Source organism: Canis lupus, chromosome 23 (assembly GCF_048164855.1).
Source record: "Canis lupus baileyi chromosome 23, mCanLup2.hap1, whole genome shotgun sequence".
NCBI classification, from domain to species: Eukaryota; Metazoa; Chordata; class Mammalia; order Carnivora; family Canidae; genus Canis; species Canis lupus.
Genome location: NC_132860.1, coordinates 43545797 through 43565452, shown reverse-complemented (window position 1 = coordinate 43565452; position 19656 = coordinate 43545797). Strand labels below are relative to the sequence as shown.

The following is a 19656-nucleotide window of genomic DNA, read 5'->3' as shown; positions in this document are numbered from 1 at the left end:
AATCACAGTTTAAAAAAATACAATGTGCTCTTTCTAAACCTTCTGAAACTTCTGAGTAGTCAAGAATATGAATTCCTGTTGTGTCAAAGAATAAGAATGCATTCTTTGTGAAGGAAAAATGATTAAATTGCATCTTCCAGACTAGCAATTTAAATTGTGATCAAATCCACTGTAGCTGGGGGCCTCCCAGTTAATCCATTTACTGTGAACATTATTAAACATTTATTAAATGCTTTTGCATGGTAAAAAAAAAATTCAAAGGTATAGTTTTGTTCACTGAGTACCCCTCAAAAAAAAAAAAATCAAGAACATAAAACTACTAAATGGATCAACTACTCCCAGCATATGCAGTTTCACAAAACAGGAGCACCACAATTACTGAAGCACAGAAATAGATTTTTGATCCATTGGGAAGGCATTCAGAAAACTATCACCACTAATGAATAATAGAAGATTTATTTGGATTGTAAAACTTGACTAAAAAAGAAATTTATCTAAAATATGAGCTCAATTTCCTGCCTTTCAAAAGAATAAGGAAAAGGACTTTACAGAAAAGATATAATGTGGTAGACATTCTCTAAGGAACCCAAGGAAATTCAGGCTGGTGTTTCCAAGCCACATATAGAAGGAATGCTTGGAGAGCTTAAATGAAGATCCCCCAGGGGTCCCTACCCCACACCTAGTGACTCAGAGTCTTTAGGGAAAGGGCCCAGGCTGCTGCATTTGTTAACAAACTCTCCAGCTGATTCATGTGCTCTCCTAAGTTTGAGAACCACTAGACAATGCAAGTCATTAAATAACCTTTGGCAGCTGACTTAAATGTTCTTAAAAGACAAAAACCCACACAAGTTTAGCCCATTCTATGCCAAAAGACCAAATGAAGACAACAGAGTCTGGCCTTGAGATTCAGTAACAGCTGCAGGGCTAAATAGCCATTCATTCTGCCAGCAGGTCAAGCCATGATTTTTAGCACTTGGAGGCAAAGAGCTGACGGATGCTTCCACAGTAACACAAACCCAACAGCACCATGGTGATGGCTTCTCCTGTTGGACATACATTTGCCAAAATTCTCCTCAACCCCAGCAACCTCCTGGCACAAGTCCTGGCAATCATTCCTCATCAGTTTCCTGGGCTTGAAAATTAAAATACATAGAAGGTGCGATGGAAGGAACTACAATGGTTAAGGATATTACTATGTGGAAATTCTAAACTTCATAAAAAATTTCAACATCCAATCCTATAACGTATCTATTCCTATAATATAGAAAAACATAGTTTTGCTTTCTAAGAGAAGGTAAAAACGGCATTAAAGGGGGTAAAAAGTTACTACCATAGTTTTAAAAAGCCTCTAGGGAAGTAAATCAGAATGTGTGGTGAATGCAAAGAAAGGGTAACCAAGTTAGGACCACCGAGGAAACGGGCGGGGGTGGGGGGTGGGGCATGGTGCTGGTTCTAGATACATCTATGTCCTCCAGTGGGTGTGTAACCTCACAGAACTCACTTAGCTACGCTAACGTAAAGGAGTTAATGTTTATCAGAAAGAGCATTTTAAGTCACAAAGCAATGTCAAAATGTAAGTAGTGTTATTATCATCCATGGCAAAATTTATTTTGTATGGTCCAGAATCTAACACAGCAAAGTCAGAGCAGTGAGTGGTTTTGTCTTTTTTTTTTTTTTAAACAGAAGTCTAGAATTATAAAGGAAGCTGTATCATCAGATGAAACTATACACACATTTTTTCTGAAATCACACCCAAGATGAGAACAAAATAATACGGTACAAATAAGGAAAATGTAGGCCACTCTCACCAAATTGCTCCTGCTCTTCCCTGCACCAAGCTACACCAACATAAAACTTCCAAAAACAGTAACTCAACGTGGATGATGATGCAGTCATCTAGATAGCAGTGGTTAATGATTCCACCAGACACCCTTCTGTTTGACCCACCTTACCCACATCTGCCTGGGTCCCAAGGATAAACTCCTGTCACTGGAGAGCCACAAACAAGAGATTAGGAGGAAAAAGAAAAGGTGACAAATGGCCAGTGCCATCAGTTATGAACCCAGGGCTGTAAGGACTTTGAAAACTGTTTAACACTTACTGCCTAACAGATTTTAGATTAACACCAGATTCAAGTGTATCTAGGAACATGAGGAAGCCCAAAAGTGTCTTTAGATGGGAGACAAAATAGTACACTGCAGTTACTTAGAGCTGAGTTTGAAATGAGGCTCCAAGTTATCTATCTGCTCTCCTTATCAGTTCATGAGTTGATGATTATTAGTTGTACTTCATGGAGCAATTGGAAGTAGTGGTGTCCACGTTAAGTACTCCATGAGGTCATTAGCAGTATAGCAAAGTGTTAGCACAGAGTAGAAACTCAGTAAGATAATTCCCTTCTCATTTTGTATTTCAAAGATGAAAAGATATTCCAGTTGAATGAAAAATGATATATAATAAAATAGAATATGTGGCTAAATCAGAGTCTCATTTTCCTGACATTTATCTTTTCCTTTATTATGGCTACGGAGACCAATTGTACAATTTACACTGGCCATAATTAGAGTCTCTGCATATAAATAAATATTACAATTTAAATTTGATGGTACATACAGCTTTGTAACTTCTATCCAGTATTCAATACAATTTCTCAAGGACTTTTTCTACCACTATATTACCACTCTCCCACCACCTGTTTTGATTATCATTATCATTACTGGGAACAAAGCACCCTGTGAGTGTTGCAGGAAATGAGTTAATGTATATAAAGGTACCCTGAAAACTGTGAAGACCTAATATTACCATTTACTTGAGAATAGAGAAGACATAGCCTCAGTCTTGAGATGACTACAATTTATAGAAAACACACAGTGCTAATCAAGAAACACACACACGCACACACATGCACATGCCCATTTAAAGATAAATAACAACAATAACAGGAAAGAAAAATATGTGTGTGTACCTGGATCTATGATGAAAACTAAATAAGAAGGTGGGGGACAGTGAAAATATTGGCGCAATTTTGCCCCATATTTTAAAATCTTTCTACGAAACAATCAATTCTTATAAATAAAATCATAAAATCAGGTTTTTATGAGTAAAATCCACAACATGCTCCCTCCAGCCTCTCATGAAAACATTTGTAGAAGCATACTGCCATATATTCATTGAGTATCTACAGTGCAAATCCCTGTCGTTCAAAGGCCAGATGTGCCTGTGAAACATGAAAGGCCAAGCAATCGCTATAAAGCCACTTCAGCAAAGCTTTACTAGAAAGGGAAAGATTGGTGTATAAGACCCATTTGAAAATCCATTTCACACTTCTAATTTAAAGCCAATTCAAATGTAATTTACTTTATCAGGGCCCTTAATTTAGTGAAGGTCAGAAGTGCAATCAACAGAGGTGACAATTATGCTTATCAAAAGATAACCTGGTAATAGTGCTGAACAAGAAAAAGAGAGAACAGGGCTCCCATGGAAAACCGGAGTTAGAACCACTGTATAAACACGTCTTCTTACAAACCAATGCAATCTGAGATCAAGCTTTCACTTGAGTCATCTATGCACCAAATGCAAACTCACTCGTCCTTCTATTTCAGTGCGAGAAGGTTCCTTTTCTTCTCCAATGTTACAATTCATGACACTTGAACAACACCTCCGGCACAAACTAGTGAACTTACCACTCTCGTCATCTATGTTGAACCTTCCGAGACCACTGCCATCCCTGATGGAGTACTGGATCTCTCCATCCCTGCCAGAGTCCTCATCTTGGGCAGTCACCTGCAGTACACTTGTTCCGATGCGTGAGTTTTCTTTTACGGATCCAACAACAGCAAAGTCTGGGAAATAGGGAGTATGGAGGTTTTCGTTGACATCTACCACCTCCACCTCCACAAAGGAAACAGATGACAGAGAGACTGGTCGCCCTTTGTCTTTGGCCCGAACCGTGAGGTTATAGAACTGCTGCTTTTCATAGTCCAGCTCTTTGCTCAAGCGAATGGCACCACTTGCTTTATCAATTTCAAATCTCCCATTATAGTCATTGACCAAAGAATAGCGCACTTGACCGCCTAGCCCAAGATCTGGATCATGCGTCTCCAGCCAAGCAATGACCGTGCCAACAGGGAGATCTTCAAGAACCTTCACACTATAGCTACTGGGAATGAAAGCTGGGGAACAATCATTGACATCATCCAAAAAAACCTTAAGGGTAACAACTGAAAACAGCTGCTGGCCACTTTCTGCCTTGTCTCTGGCTTCTATTTTTAAAGAGTAGTTTGCTTTAGATTCCCGGTCCAATTGGTCAGCTACATAAACAATTCCAGTTGAGCTGTTGATAGCAAACTGCTGTGTATCCGTCAAGACTGAGTAAGTCACTTCACCATTAGAACCCAAGTCTTTGTCTCTGGCTTCCACTTGAATAATCTCAGTACCAATACTTGAACTTTCGAGAATGTTAACTGAATAACTGTCTTGGAGAAAAACTGGGCTGTTGTCATTAGCATCCTCCACATTGATGGTCAGCAACCTCCATGAAGATTTTTGTGGATCACCTAAGTCATAGATGGTGATATTAAGGAGATAGAGGTCCGTGTGCTCTCGGTCCATAGGCAGAAGGACTTTAAGCTGCCCCGTCTCCATATCTATATTAAAGCAACTATCCGTATTCCCATCAGATATTGTAAACAGCACCTTACCATTGAAGCCAGTGTCAGCATCATAAGCTTTAATCTTCAGGATGTTAGCACCAACAGGCAGATTCTCCTTCACAGCCACATCAGAAGGAAAAGACTTGTCAAAATGTGGCCCTTGCCTGTTAACTGAATAAAAGTCGAGAAATCCATCTTCCAGGCTCAGTTTCCCATTTGCTTTTGCCTTAATGAGTAGTTTCTCTGCCAGCTTTTGAGCCACACGAGTTTCTCTGCAACTGAAGCTCTTTGAAGACACCTTCCCATGTAGGACTGAAATGTTAACAGACATGGGGTCCGCAAAATTCTCTCCATCCGTTGCTGTAATCCTGAGGGCAAAATTACCATTTTTGATGCCGGAATTCATCAGTGACTTTTTAAGCTGTAAAACACCAGAGTCTGGGTTTAAATAAAAGAAACCAAGTTCGTTTCCAGAGATGATTTTGTACTTTACAAGTTCAAGTTCATCAATATCAATTGCTGAGACAGCTGTGATGTGACCCCCAACTGGAAAGTCATATGAAATAACTCCCTGGCAAGCCACTTTCTCAAAGAGAGGGCTGTTGTCATTGACATTTCCTATTCGAATAGTCACATTCACTTCACTTTCATGGCGGTATGGTGAACCCCAGTCGGAGGCTCTTACAATGAACCTGTAAATTTCTGGGGAGGATTCAAAATCCAATTCTTCAGTTGTGCTAATAACACCTGTAAACTGGTTAATGGCAAATGGCAACAAATTCAGACTGGCAATACTGTAGGTGATGTACCCATTTTCTCCTTTATCCTTATCAGAAGCTGAAACCATGAGAACATTTGTGCCCACCGGGACACTTTCATTCACAAAAACATCATAGAGTGGCTGCTGAAATTCTGGGGTGTGGTCATTCGCATCTTCTATGCCAACGGTGACTTGTGCTTTTAAATCTCCTTCCTTGTTTGTCACTCCCAGTTTATAAACTTCCTTCTTAATTGTATTCAGTGGCTGTGCTGTGACAATCAGACCTGACCTAGGATTAATTTTGAAGTACTGTGCATCCTCACCAGGAGATAATTTGTATTCCACATCTAGCGGTTCAGGACTTAATTTTACTATAGCAACTACGACACCAGGAGGGGAAAATTCACTAATGCTCACATCATACATTTCTTTTTCAAATCTAACTGGGACAGTATCTCTTTGGGGGTTGGCAATGTGGACTATTTTTGCTGCTGAAAATTTCTGAGGTGACCCCTTGTCTTTTGCTTGAAGGGTGAGATTGTAGCCGTAAGGAAAGCTCTCCCAGTCGACCCTCTTTCTCTCTTTAATCTTGTACTCATTCATCCACTTGCCTTCCTTAGCCAGGAAGAACTGATCTAAAGGATCTCCAGCCACAATGGAAATAGACTCAATCTCTCCATTGGCACCCTCATCTAGGTCATCGACTGTCACCACTGCATATGTCGGCTCTTTGTCCAGCGAGAAAGGAACGTGAGTGACCACATGGATAGTTGGGGCATGCTCATTTACACGTTCAATGTGAACATAAAGCTTCGCAGTACTGCTCACTCCGTTGTTTCCATAGAGTTTCATCCCCCGGTCCACAGCCAAAATTTCCAGATCGTACCTGTTCTTTTCATCATAATTTAACCGCCCACTTAAAGAGATGACACCACTTGTCGGGTGAACTGAAAAGAGGTCAACTTTGTTTTTAAAGTAATAGTAGAATTCTCCATTGGAGCCGATATCGGCATCTGTTGCTGTCACCTGGGCAACACTAGTCCTTAAAGGTGTGCTTTCTGCTATTGTCACAGAGTAGGTTGTGGGTGAAAACAAAGGTCGCAGATCATTCATATCTAAAACCTGTATGTTCACTTTGGTCCATGCTTCCAGATCCTCTCCTCTGACCGAACCTTTTACTATCAATAAATAATTGTCCTGAATCTCCCGATTTAATATGGCTGAATTGCCACCTTTAGTTCTTATTCTGAGGAAGCAGAAATCTGCAATGATGACTTCCTCCGCTTTGAAGAAGCCTTCCTCATCTCCAGATACAATTCTGTATTTGACATCCCAGGACAGATCTATCAAGGTGATGCCCATTCTACCCTGGCTGTGGACGTAGGTCCTTGCGGCTGAGTTCTCACACACGGTAGCATTGTACACGGGGTGCGTAAAGTGGAAGCCCAGGGGCCTGGTCCCCGGCAGCCCCTGGGACACTGTGGCCAAAAGCTTGAGAAGCAGGAGGATGAGGCAAGAAGGGGGAGGCCGTGTACCCACACAGTATCCCATAGTTATATCCATCGTATCATACCTCCATCCTGGAAGGGAGGGAGAAAGAGAGAGAAAAGATAAATTAACCCACAGGAAAGCGGGAGAAGGTGTAGGAACTCACGGTGATGAAACAGTGCTTTTTAAAAACTTCATTATAAAATCTTCTTACCAAAATATCAATACAAGAAAGAAAAATTACAGACCTCACCAAACTAGATAGCAAGGAGTTCAAAATCATTAGGATTTAACCTCGTTTGGGTCTTTTAAATGACACTTTCAGGGACACCTGAGTGGCTCAGCGGTTGAGTGTCTGCCTTTGGCTCAGGTCCCGATCCCGGGGTCCTGGGATAGAGTCCCACATTGGGCTCCCAGCAGGGAGCCTGCTTCTCCCTCTGCCTGTGTCCCTGCCTCTCTCTGTGTCTCTCATGAACAGATAAATAAATATTCTTAAAAGAATAAAATAAAATAAAATCACACTTGTATACTGCTGGTAGAATAGTTCATTGTTACAAGATTTCTTGCATTCTGAAAGTCAATTTAGAAATATGTACTAGAAGCTTTAAAAAAAATGCTTCTACCTTTCACTTAGAACTACCTTCTAGGCAATTATCCAGTGGAAGCAATTAGACAAGTGTACACATAAGGTACAGTTTAAAAGACAAAAGAATTGAAAAGACACCAGCTGCTTATCAATAGAGAACCAAATAATTTGTGGTGCATTGGTAAAGTGAAATACTATGCAACCATTAAACATAATTATTTTTATAATGTACATGTGGTAAGATGTAATGCTGAATGGAAAAAAGATCATAAAACAGTATGTGTGGTTATGATTGTATTATTACTTGAACATCTAAAAACACAACTGCAATTTTACATTTTAAATGGATTAACTGTGTTGTGGGATCTGGGGGATTATTTGCATTTTCTAATATTTTCCCATTTAACATTGTTCATCAATGGTTATAGAATTATCTTTAGAACTATAAACTTTTAAAGAAATGCTTATAAGGCATTATCTTTTGTTGTGCTGACTTTAAAACTGATCATGATTTATACAGAATTCAATACCAAGAGAGAGAATAAAGAAAGCATCACGGAACAAAACAGACCATACAGTCCCTAAGGAGCTGCACAATCTAAGGAAGATCCATGATGGACCGTGCTACCCAGAACAAGGGAGGTAAGAAAGATTTTGTGCTAGGAAATTTTAAAGAATTACAAGAGATTTATTTCTTAAAACTAATTTTAAAAATTGCTTCCAATTAGGTTCATCAGTCACTATTAAATTTTCATAGTCACTAAAACTCTATGACTACATAGATGAAGAGATAAAAACACTTCCTATTTTAACTAATAAAGTCTGTTAGATATTTAAAATAGACGGTGGACAAAGCGCTCCTTAACAAGGAATGGCTAAGTTTATTTACACACTGTGAGAGCTCAGATTTTTAAAATCCCCCAATTTAGTAATTCTTTCACCAAGACAGCTGCTGCAGGACATTCACATTCCCCAGAATGTGAGGATAAGAGGGGATGGGAAATGAATCCTTTTGCACTCTCTGACTTAGGCACTGTGTCAGGCATTTCCCCGTTGTTATATGTAATCCGAATTACAACCCCAGGCAACAGGTTCAGTTTTACCCAACTATATGTCAGAAAACTGGAAGTTAGAGAAGTTAACCTAGGTGGTGGCAGCAGTGACCCAACCAATGATTTCCAGCTCGTAAGTAACAGATTAGGATCCCAAACCCTGGCATGCTTTCCCCCATCAAACCATCACTGTCTCTAAATTATCTATAACCAAGAATTCAGGCCCCCGAGAAGCACATATGACACAATTTAATTCTGTTGAACTTGTCACCATTTATCATTGATGGAAAAGCATAAAACCCACCTAGCATCTCCATGTGGTTATCTTCTTTCAGGTTTTAAACTAGTTCCAATTACTGGCTATCAGCTGAAAAACCTCCTTCAAAAGTTTAGCATCTTAAATATTATCAATTGTTTTTGCCATTTATAAAACACTCTCATACCCACGGTTGGCAAGGCACATGTCAGTAGATGAGAATATCCAACTTCATTTTCCTAGTAGCAGAGTATGAATTAGAACCCAAGCCTCTCCACACCCCACAAGGCTTTCTCATGCCTTTTTTTTTTTCCAACTCTGCCTTACAGAAGACTCTAAAGCCAATTTCTGGGCATGCATTCTCTTGGTTCCAACTGAGAATGAAATATGCCTTTCTGCTGTCATCTGTTGAAGCAACTTAGGGAACCGTGTAACAAGTAGAAAGAGTACAGTTTAATATAGGGATTTCTTAAGCAGAATAGACAGTACAAATGAAAAGAAGAAAGAGGAGATAACTTTTTATAAAAGGAAAGAAGTTAATTTCACATGCTATTGCTTTGGCTGTCTGTCCTTAGGAAGTGGCTTGCACGCTAAGTGTGCGAAGCAATAACTTGGATGTGGTAGGCTCAAATCTCCTGCCCAGGACAAGAAAGAGCCCCATGGGACCAGGGCAGTTAGAGCTGCCTCTTCGAGGAGCACACTTGGCTAACACGCAGGAGTAAGACAACCTCTTGAGGGAGCACAGATATAAACCAGCAGAAGCTTCATTAATACCTCATATAACTCAATAGACTCTTTTATGTCATCATTGGAGAATGCTGCAAAGTAGAGGTATTTTTCGGTTCACTATGAACATAATGGAATGTGACAATGCTCTTATAGGGAATGACCAAAGGCCATGTATAGTCTCTCAAAGTAGAAAACTGGGGTTACTCCCAGCATCTCCAGGGAAATACAGGTTCTACCTCATTTCCCACTGGCTCTTCTATGCCAAAGGCAAAAAGCCTATAAGCACGGTTTTGCTGATACACTGCCCACGGAGTCTGGACTCCGTGGTCTTTGGGGAAGAAAACATCCCTGATGGTAAATTCAGTTCAGATGAACTTTTCTTAGTCCATCTCCCATCCCCATTTTAAAGCCTGACTGCAGAGAGGAGCTGCATCTGTGCATCAATCCATTAACAGCACCCAGTACCACACATACCATGCAGGAGGCACACAGTATATCAAGATACTAATGTAACCTAACCGGAAGCCCAGTGGCCTTTAAATGCTCGGTTTCCAAACCCCAGAAAATACACACATCTCACTCCAGGAAACAGAACCAAGACATTATATGAACTCAAAGAAGCCTTAAAGATCATCTGGTTTGATTTCCTGAGTTTATAGATGAGGACATTGAGACCCATAAAGATAAAGAGACTCACTAATACCAGGTCTCAGGACTCCCAGAGTCAGAGCTGATACCAAATGGAAACGTGTGTCAGCTGAATTAGTTTTTCTCTGAGTTATGTAACAATTTTAGGGCTGTGGTTTATCATCACTTTGCAGGGATCTTTGTCTTCTGACACCTTGTTAATCCCCAAGTGCTACTACCTCCTCTAAGTAGTTAACTGTAAACAAACATTTAAGTGCCCTGGGGGATAGTTACTTCTACAAACCCTTCCAGTGAATCCTTCAAAGCACAGAATGCTGTCATTTTATGAAAAAAAACAAAAACAAAAACAGAATTCAATTGAACTATTTGAAAGTCAGTACATTTCCAGACCAAGTTTTTCTTTCAGCAAGATACACTGCTGCAATTTTTGTAAAAAAAACAAAAAACAAAAAAAACAAACTTTTTTATTCTTATAAACCATAATCTTATTCTCATAAAACATAATTTTTTTCTTATAAAATAGGATAAGTGGTCCTACATGCAAGTAGAAAGCACCACAAACTACACCAAAATGGAAATAGTATTATTGTGTACAGAAATCTTGACTTAACACCAAAAATCTGAGCAGGACTAAGCTTGTCAGCTTCAGTTATTGAGACCAAAATATGTCATCAGGTTTCAGCATCTTTATTTTGGAAAGAAGAGAAAAGTCCTATCTGGCGCCAATTAATTGAAAAACCTGTAGCTTTCTCCATTGATGTAGAAAATAAATGAGTGCTAAAAGTGAGGAATTCTGTAAAATTCTGCAAAGTAAACACTAGAATAAGATTTTGGCTTCTTTCTTTAGCACGCTAAGACAACTGTTAAGCTGTTTTTAAAAAAAAGTACGCTTTTCCACACTGAAGCCAAACTATTTGTGAAGCCAATATGATAGTTATAGTATTTTAGATGCTCTGTACATTGATTTATTCTATTGCTTCTGGATTATTTTAAACAAACCACTTAGTTCCCAACCTTAGAGCCTATTTTCTACGACTTAGTAACATAATCAATATTTTTTGATATAATCTCCAAAGAAATCATCAAGCCATCATTCTTGGAGACATTTATTTTTCAGAGCAGTTGGATGTGCCTCCCCCATCCTGCCCTGTGAGCTCTGAGAGAGTGGATCTTAGCTTGAGACTCAGAAGAGCATGCAGATTTTTCTTTCCAGGGATGAATAAATATAGGTGACCTCAGGGGCAGCTCACAGCTCTTGCAAAGGCCACCTCTCTGGGAGTGCCTGGACTCAAAAGAGTGCCTCTGTTTGCTTGGGTAACCTGGGGAAGCTGTTTTCTGCCATCACTAAACTGGCCTTCTTAAATCACTGGGATTTCTGAACACTAGAAAAGGCATCTCACAAGAACATTCTATTTTCACTCCATCTCTTCTTATCTTGTATATTTTGAAAGGGTCTTACTGGCAGACAGAGACGGTGCTTGGGAAATGTGCTATAATAGGCTGTGAAACGAAGAACAAAGTCATTCTCTGAAAGGCCTCCCCTTCTCTGGCATCCTTAATGAAGATGACTTGTGTTAGAAGCTGTGCAAGGCAACTGAGTCAGAAACACACACACCAGATGTATGCGCAGTGATTCCAGGACACGTGCTCTGCACCTGACTGCCTGGGTTTGAATCCCAGCTCCACAATTCCTTAGCTGTGTTATACTGGAAAAGTTATTTAACCTCTCTCTGCCTCCGTGTTCTCTCCTCTCAAATGGGAATGATAGTGCCAACCAAGGAAGATTTGATGTAATAAATATTAAGCATTTAAAACAGTAGCACGTCACATGCTAAGTATATGATTGTTAGCTACTAATATCATTTAAAAAGGCAGTTTTTAGTGAAGACAAAATCAGCAAGTCACAAGATAGGGATGTGTTTTACGACCTCCTCTGATACTTCTTTTTCTAATAGAAAAAGGCACATCAAAGGTAAAGGAAAAGATGTCTTATCTTTACTGGAAGCAAATGTTTATTACAGTAGACCCAAAGGTCAGAGAAACCAGACTTGAACCCAGGCTTTGTCGCTTATTGGCTGGGTGACATTGGGATAATACTTAAACCTTTTTAAGTCTCAGCTTAGGGATTAGAAGAGCTCCCACTGTCATGTAACAGGCTTATGAGTGTGTCTGGGACACAGTAAACATTCCATAAATATTAACTGACATTACAGTTATTAAGGCATTCAGAAGAAGGGATACAAGATGGAAAACAAAAGAAAACCGGGCTAAGGATAAAAGGTTAAGAGGTAGACCATCCCTGGGTATTCTAGCCCTAATACAGAAGCCATCCTTTCACAGACCCCAGACGCCCACCTTGGATTGGGATCAGTGTGAGAGAAGGTATGTGCTTAATGGCATGGGTCGAGGGCTGTTGTCACAGCTCTGTAGCCTAGTTCAATGTCTGCATGTATACTTTACAACTCAGGAAACTATAGCTTCATTAGGGAGCTACTCCTCAGACCTGGCATTTAATTCCTGAGGAGTTCTAGCAGGATTTCTCCTTGCTGTGATGAGTCCCAGAACAGCCAGATACTGCTAAGCCCCATCTTCCAGAGCAGCCAATTCTGATACTGCTCAAATTACCATCCTCATGGCACTACTTTATGTTCTGGGTTCTTGCTCCTGAAATCAGTTATAGACTGTCTGTATGACACATTTGGGAATAAAGTTTTACTCTCTGGCTGTCGCTAATGGCTGCCTGAAGAGAAGAAAAAATGTTTACTCTGTAGTTTTCTTAATACAAACCATTGTAGCTAGAGAGTGCAGAGGATAATATACTAGGCATTCAGGTCACAAATAATTCATGCCATGCCATTATTCAGATTATATCATGATATACTGAACCTGGACCATGTAAACTCACTGAGTTTTACAGTGGAAAGGATCATAAAATTGTCTAGTCCAACACCCTAGTTTTAAAGTGGAGGGAGCACATCGGGAAAGGTTAAGTGATTTGGACAGGGTCACACAGCTTGCCGGTAAAAAAGCTAAAATTGGAGCTAAGGTCTCTCCTGTGAATGTGACTCACTGCTACTGCCTCCTTTAAGAATACAGGTCTCTACTTGTTCATCTGTAGAAATTGCACTCACCTTCTTAGATTTAACTAAACCAGTACCTACTCTATGATTCCATCCCAGAGATTCTCGATTCTCATTCAAAGGTGAGCTCCAGTTCTTGTCTGTCTTTCTTTCTTTCTTTCTTTCTTTCTTTCTTTCTTTCTTTCTTTCTTTCTTCTTTTTTTCTTTCTTTCGATTTTTAGGATTTTTATTTCTTTGAGAGAGACAGAGAGAATGTGAGCCAGGGAGGAGCCGAGGGAGGAGAGAATCTCAAGCAGACTCTGCACTGACTGCAGAGGCCCATGCGGGGCTCTATCTCAAGACTCTGAGATCATGAACTGAGCCAAAATCGAGTCAGTGGCTCAACCAAATGAGGTACCCAGGCACCCCCAAAGTGAGCTCCAGTTCTAAAGCTGTGATGTTTAAGCTTTATTGAATACCAGAATCATGGTAGGGCTAAGCTCCACCTCAGAGTTTCTAGATCACTAGGTGGAGAATTTATCATTCTAGCAAGTCCCCAGGAGATGCAGGGCCTGGCACAACCATACTCTGAAAACTAGTGCTCTGAACTTGTCTATATTTTATCTGTATGTACCTCTCAGATAGCACATTCTTCCTTGTATTAAAGTTACTTATGTGTGTTTTTAAATTACACACTGGACAATAATCTCCCTTCTTTCTTCTTCTTATAGTTTTTATCTAACAAAGTGCTTGGAAACGGCAAATATTTGGTGAATGTTTATGGAATAAAATTGGTCTGGTCAGCATACACTGTAACTCTACAACATGCTCCAGGGAGAAGATCTAAATGAATCATTAGACTAATCAGGAATGACGATTATAAAACTTACAGACCCTGGGTAAATAGCTAGTCCAGCATTTCCCAAACTGTGTCCTATGACACATCACGTTATGACCTATGAATAGGTGTGCATCTATTTTAGGAAATGCAGGTTGAACAAAGGTGAACAGATTTGTTAATTTAGAACTTCGTGGAGTCTTCTGTATGCACCAAAATAAACGTTCCCCCTCTCTCATCCTTAGTCATCTCTAATAATTTATCCCACTTTGCTGTCTCCTTGTGAAAGCACAGTATCTGTTGTTTATCTACAGTGGCAAAAATAAAGTTCCCTGACACACGGTCAGAATTCAGTGAATACCTGTTGCACACACAAATATACTACACAAACTGTGATTCTAAGCACAGTTCCTAAAATCTATTTTATTATTAATTTACTCCCCATCCCCCATGCCCCCACAACAGGCACCTACAGGAGAAGAAAGGGTATTTTCTAGAATACAATTGGGGAGACATTGACTGAATCCAAGCTAGACACTGTGGCCCAGACAGGTCCAACAGCTGCCTGGAAAGCTTCAGAGGTGGGATGTAATCCCAGGATTCTTCAAATGAGTTCATTATTCTTCCTACACCATATCACTGGGTATGGCTTCCCATTTCAACTAAGCTGGGAGTTATCCTTGAAGAAATGGCTTCAATACTTGTTATATAAACACATCTCCATGTTCCAACTTAAGAATGAGATAACTGGGTGCCTGGGTGGCTCAGTTGGTTAAGCATCTGTCTTCAACTCAGGTCATGATCCCAGGGTCCTGGGATCAAGCTCCACATTGGGCTCTTTGCTCAGCAGAGTGTCTGCTTCTCCCTCTCCCTCTGCCACTCTGCCTGCTTGTGTTCTCTCCGTCTCTCTGTCAAATAAGTAAAATCTTAAAAAAAAATAGTTTGGTTCTTAAAAAAAAAAAAAAAAAAAGAATGAGACAACTGTTCCATAGTTGGCTACGCTCTTCTCTTTTCTCATTAAAAAGAAAAACAAACAGGGGCGCCTGGCTTAGTCAGTGAAGTGCACAACTCTTGATCTTGGGGTCGTGAGTTCTAGTTGGGTGTACATATAACTTAAAAATAAAATCTTGGGCAGCCTGGGTGGCTCAGCGGTTTGGTGCCACCTTCGGCCCAGGGTCTGATCCTGGAGACCCAGGATCGAGTCCCACGTTGGGCTCCCTGCATGCAGCCTGCTTCTTCTTCTGCCTGTGTCTCTGCCTCTCTCTGTGTGTGTGTCTCTCATGAGTAAAGAAATAAAATCTTTAAAAAATAAGTAAATAAAATCTTTAAAAAAGAACAGAATTTTCAAAGACTATAAATGGCAAAGACTGGCACGAGGGGAAGAACTTTATTAATGCTAAGTAATCATCCACATAGTCTCATAGTTTTTGTTATCTATTTTCACTAAAGTGAGTGGTATAAAGCAGTTTGCCAAATCCAAAGTATCCTTGAGATGCAAAACCTAAAACCAAATTCATATACACTCCTCCCTGGAAAATCCTACTTCTCTGCTTGAGCCCCACGTCTAAGCAGAGCTTTATAAGCAAAAAGAGTATTTCATTGACCAGAATATGATTATCACCCTCTGCCAGTCTACACAAGGACAAAAATCCCAAACCAAAGCCTCCAGTTGGTTCTGCCAACCAGCCAAGCAGACCATTACCCAAACCCAATCTTTTTATTTACTATAATATACGGTTAATTCTCATTTTTTTTCCAGTGGTGCAAATCTTTCTATTGTCTAAAAGTGTCTCTCAGGAGAAAAGTCAATCAGCATGAAGCAAGTGTAATTCAAGGTGGCTCTGAGAAAAATGGAAGATTCAGCCACACAGCGGCAGTGTTATGAATACCCTCCTTTATTTTCTCCCCAGGTGCTAGAAATATTTCCATACAACACTGGTTAATGTCAAGTATCATTTCATCAGTAAATGCTTCAAATTCAGGGGTAATTCAACCAGAGGCTATCAGGAGGAAAGATTATCATGTTGTTCAAGCCTTTTAAAAAATCATTTCTCCCTCTGGAGAAAGAAATTCGTCACAGGGTAAAAGAAAAAAAAATGTATGAAGAGGATATAATTTGCTCCTATGCTTGGCTGTCTAAGAAAATGTTCCAGAAAAATGCATGATTTCAATTTTTCTCTGGTGGGTCTTGCTGACAGAAACCAAAGGGTAAATACATTAGTATTCACTTATACTCAAGATTTCTTTAAAAAAGAAGAATAGCAAGGGGAAAAAAAAAACCCAATATTTTCCAAATAACAGCATTTACTATGGAATAACCGCCTGAGAGAGAAAAGAATCCAGTTTCAAATGGAACAATGTCTTTAAACAGTGTTCATTCCAAGGGTTAGGGAGACAGAATGCAGGTGAGGGAACAAGCTGCCCTCTGCTTGCTATATTCTGATACAATCCACATTCACTACCATGCTAAGTCCCTGCGGTCCGTCCACTTTCCAAAAGTTGACATCCTTTTCACCATCCCAATGGCCATTGTCCTTTAAAAGTGATTTTCCTTCAAGGAAAAGTATATAGTAAAATCAGGAATCAGGAAAGCAGAATGAGGCGGAGCTTCCCTCAGCACATCCTTTTCCTGCCCTGGTGAGTGGTGGTAATGTCAGGGCAAGACGGAAGTCAACACATCTGTGAAAGGGCTGTGGCGGGAGGCGACGGACCCAGAGCCCCAATCTAATAGGGGAAAGGAAGTATCAGGTTTCCCTTTTCCAAAAGATCTGAACTGCCAAAGGAAGATGTGATAAATGACAGAACATCCTCAAGACTGCAGATGACTTTTGGGAGAATATAATTCAATTCCAAATGTCTCCAAGGGTACACACGGGATCAGGTCTTACTCTGGACCAAGTAGCCCACAAGCTCCAGACGGCAGTTCCAGAAACGTAGGTGTGTTTGGCTAAATGTTTCCCCAGAAGGGAAAGCAGCAGCACCAAGCCCTGTATACTGTTCACAGTATAGAACCACAAAATGAATCTAATGAGAAAAGAGATACACGCTCAACACGGTACAACAGGCTAATGCTAATATGTCACCTCACGGAGGCTGGGGAATGGCAGATAAGACTGGGGGACAAAGAATACAAGGAATATGTGTGCAAGAAATAAGGAAACAATATATCAGGAAATTGGTGAGAATTGAAAAAAAAGTATCTCAAGACAGCAATCCTGATAAACTCAAAAAGGAGAAGAGATAACAAAACAGCTTGACATATGAAAGAGGAACACGCTAGGGAGAGAGGTAGAAATTACATTATAGGAAGAGGCAAGTCAGGAATGCCTGGGTGGCACAGTGGTTGAGCGTCTGCCTTCCACTCAGGGCATGATCCTGGGTTCCTGGGATCGAGACCCACACCAGGCTCCCTGCATGGAGCCTGCTTCTCCTTCTGCCTAGTCTCTGCCTCTCTCTGTGTGTCTCTCATGAATAAATAAAGTCTTAAAAAAAAAAAAAAGGAAGAAGCAAAGAAGATTATTTGGGACTAGGCAACAATAAGCGTTGCCAGGATTTTAAAGAGCTCACATGTGGGTCAGGAAATGCTGTCTGGAAGTTTGCTGACAGTCCAGAAATCTTGTCAGTCACGTCTCCTCACATTGCCATTGCTGACAACTGTGTCTTAGCAAACAAGGCAAAAATGCAAATCTGGCTCCTTCAGCTCTCCCACACTCCCCATTAAGCCTATTTATTATTGACTGATGGGTTTATGCCGACGTGGCCTGTATTAGTACCCCGTGCTAATGAGACCAGGGTCACAGGTTCAATCCCACAGGGGGCTACACACAGGTCTACGCCTGAGAACAGGTCAACAAGAATAGGTGAGCATCAACTACTCTCCATCTCGACTACAAAGTCAAAACTACAGAATCAGGCATCGGTAGAGTCCCGATGTTCACTTAAGAAAACATATCTCTTCAGAGGGGCAAGACATCTGGAGACATTTCTGAGGATACAGAATGAAGGAGTGATCAAAGAACCTCTGAGAACCTGGTTAGCAATTCTCAGCATAACCAATCTGAGCCCTACTACTGGATCCAGGACAGGCTGATTCTCCCAAAGCAGCCATAAATGGATTAAGTGAGAGATCACTCAGTGCATCATAGCTGGCCTGACAAGAGCTGTGCCTTCTAGAGGTGCTGCCACACAGAAAAGGCAAAGGCCGAGGGCAAAGCCTATCTGTGGAGAATACCTGCTAAGCACACACAGACAAGGCTGATCACGTGAGCTCCGCCTAAGAGATACTGAAGTACTTTCTGCGTCTCTGTGAATACTACTACACACTGCAATTTTGAAAGAATTAGGAGCCAGTGTGGTGGGTGTGCCTAATGAGGTGGCTTCCTGAGATACTCCCTCACCCCCCTTCCTGGAATCCTGATACTGTTTTTGAAACTGAAAGCCAGACATGAGAAAGGCAGTCAAATGTACTAGGTTCAAAAAGAAAATGAATATATAAGAACCCAGTGAGATCAGCTCCAGGGCTGATCCAAAAATGGGGGTGGAGTAGATCAAAGTTCATGGCCAATGGGGAAAAGGAAGGTGTCTCCAAGGTCTAGGCACTGGTTGCCTGTGAAGAGATGACAGTAACCCTATAGCATCAACCTCTTGGCCAGCCTTACACATCACTCTTGCACCTCCATAGCATTCTCCTACAACCACCCAGTCACATACTTAAAGCCTGAGCATCTCCTACCCCTCCTGGCTCACTGCAACATCTTCCCTGGCTTTCAGGATTGCAAAGACCAAAACTGTCAACATGCTTGAGAAAGGTCTGACGAATTTGGCCCTGACTTCTTCCCTATCATCTCTAACCACTCAGCTTTCCAGTCACACTGGCCTTTGTTCGGTTCCTGATAGACCACCTCCCGCCTCAGCCTCAGGTGGTTTTTTCATGTTGTTACACCTGAGTTCTGCTCTCTTCCCATTCTTGGTTTCCCATCATGGAAACAATATGCACATGGTCAGTAACCCCAATTTCTATATCCTTATACCCCTATCCTAAGGGAACATTTCTCTGGTGCTCAAGGTGAGCTGTGGCCTCTTGTTAGATGTCCTTACAGCACCCAGGACCTTTCCTTCGTACCCTTTTACCACTAAATTATATTTTAGCAAGACTATTTCATTACTATCTGCTATCCCAATTTGACTGTAAACTATCTGAAGGAAGGAATTATCTCCGATGGTCACCATCATTCCACACCTGCTTGGCACATAGTAAGTGCTCAAGAAGAATTTGCTGCTGGATGCACTATAAATGTCTTATGAAACCCCAAGAAAATGTAGAATTAAAGCAGTGATTCCCAACTGTCCTCAATAGAGGACATATGGCAAGGTCTGCAGATAATTCTGTGTTATCACAATAAGGAGAGGGTGGCTACCGGCATCCAGAGGGTACAAGCTGGTAGGATGCTGGCAAACATCATACAAGGCACAAGACAGCCTCCCAAGCAAAGACTTTTCTAGTCTAAAAGATTGATAGTGATGAGGTGGCACCTAGATTACAGGAATTAGAGCAATTACTTTGAGAAGGGTAGGCCAAGTATATAAAAAGA

The 19656-nt window shown here is 40.8% G+C and overlaps 1 protein-coding gene across 4 annotated transcripts in view; it reads right to left on the bottom strand.

Moving 5' to 3' along the window:
* Positions 1 to 19656, bottom strand: part of FAT3 (FAT atypical cadherin 3) — a 652630-nt gene that overhangs the window by 503753 nt on the left and 129221 nt on the right. For all 4 annotated transcript variants that reach the window (XR_012015835.1, XM_072794993.1, XM_072794994.1 and 1 more), the window contains exon 2: positions 3681 to 6989. Coding sequence is in view for 3 of the 4 variants with exons in the window: in XM_072794993.1 (XP_072651094.1) it covers positions 3681 to 6972 (3292 nt within the window). In the remaining variant the exon portion in view is untranslated. The remainder of the gene's footprint in view (positions 1 to 3680; positions 6990 to 19656) is intronic.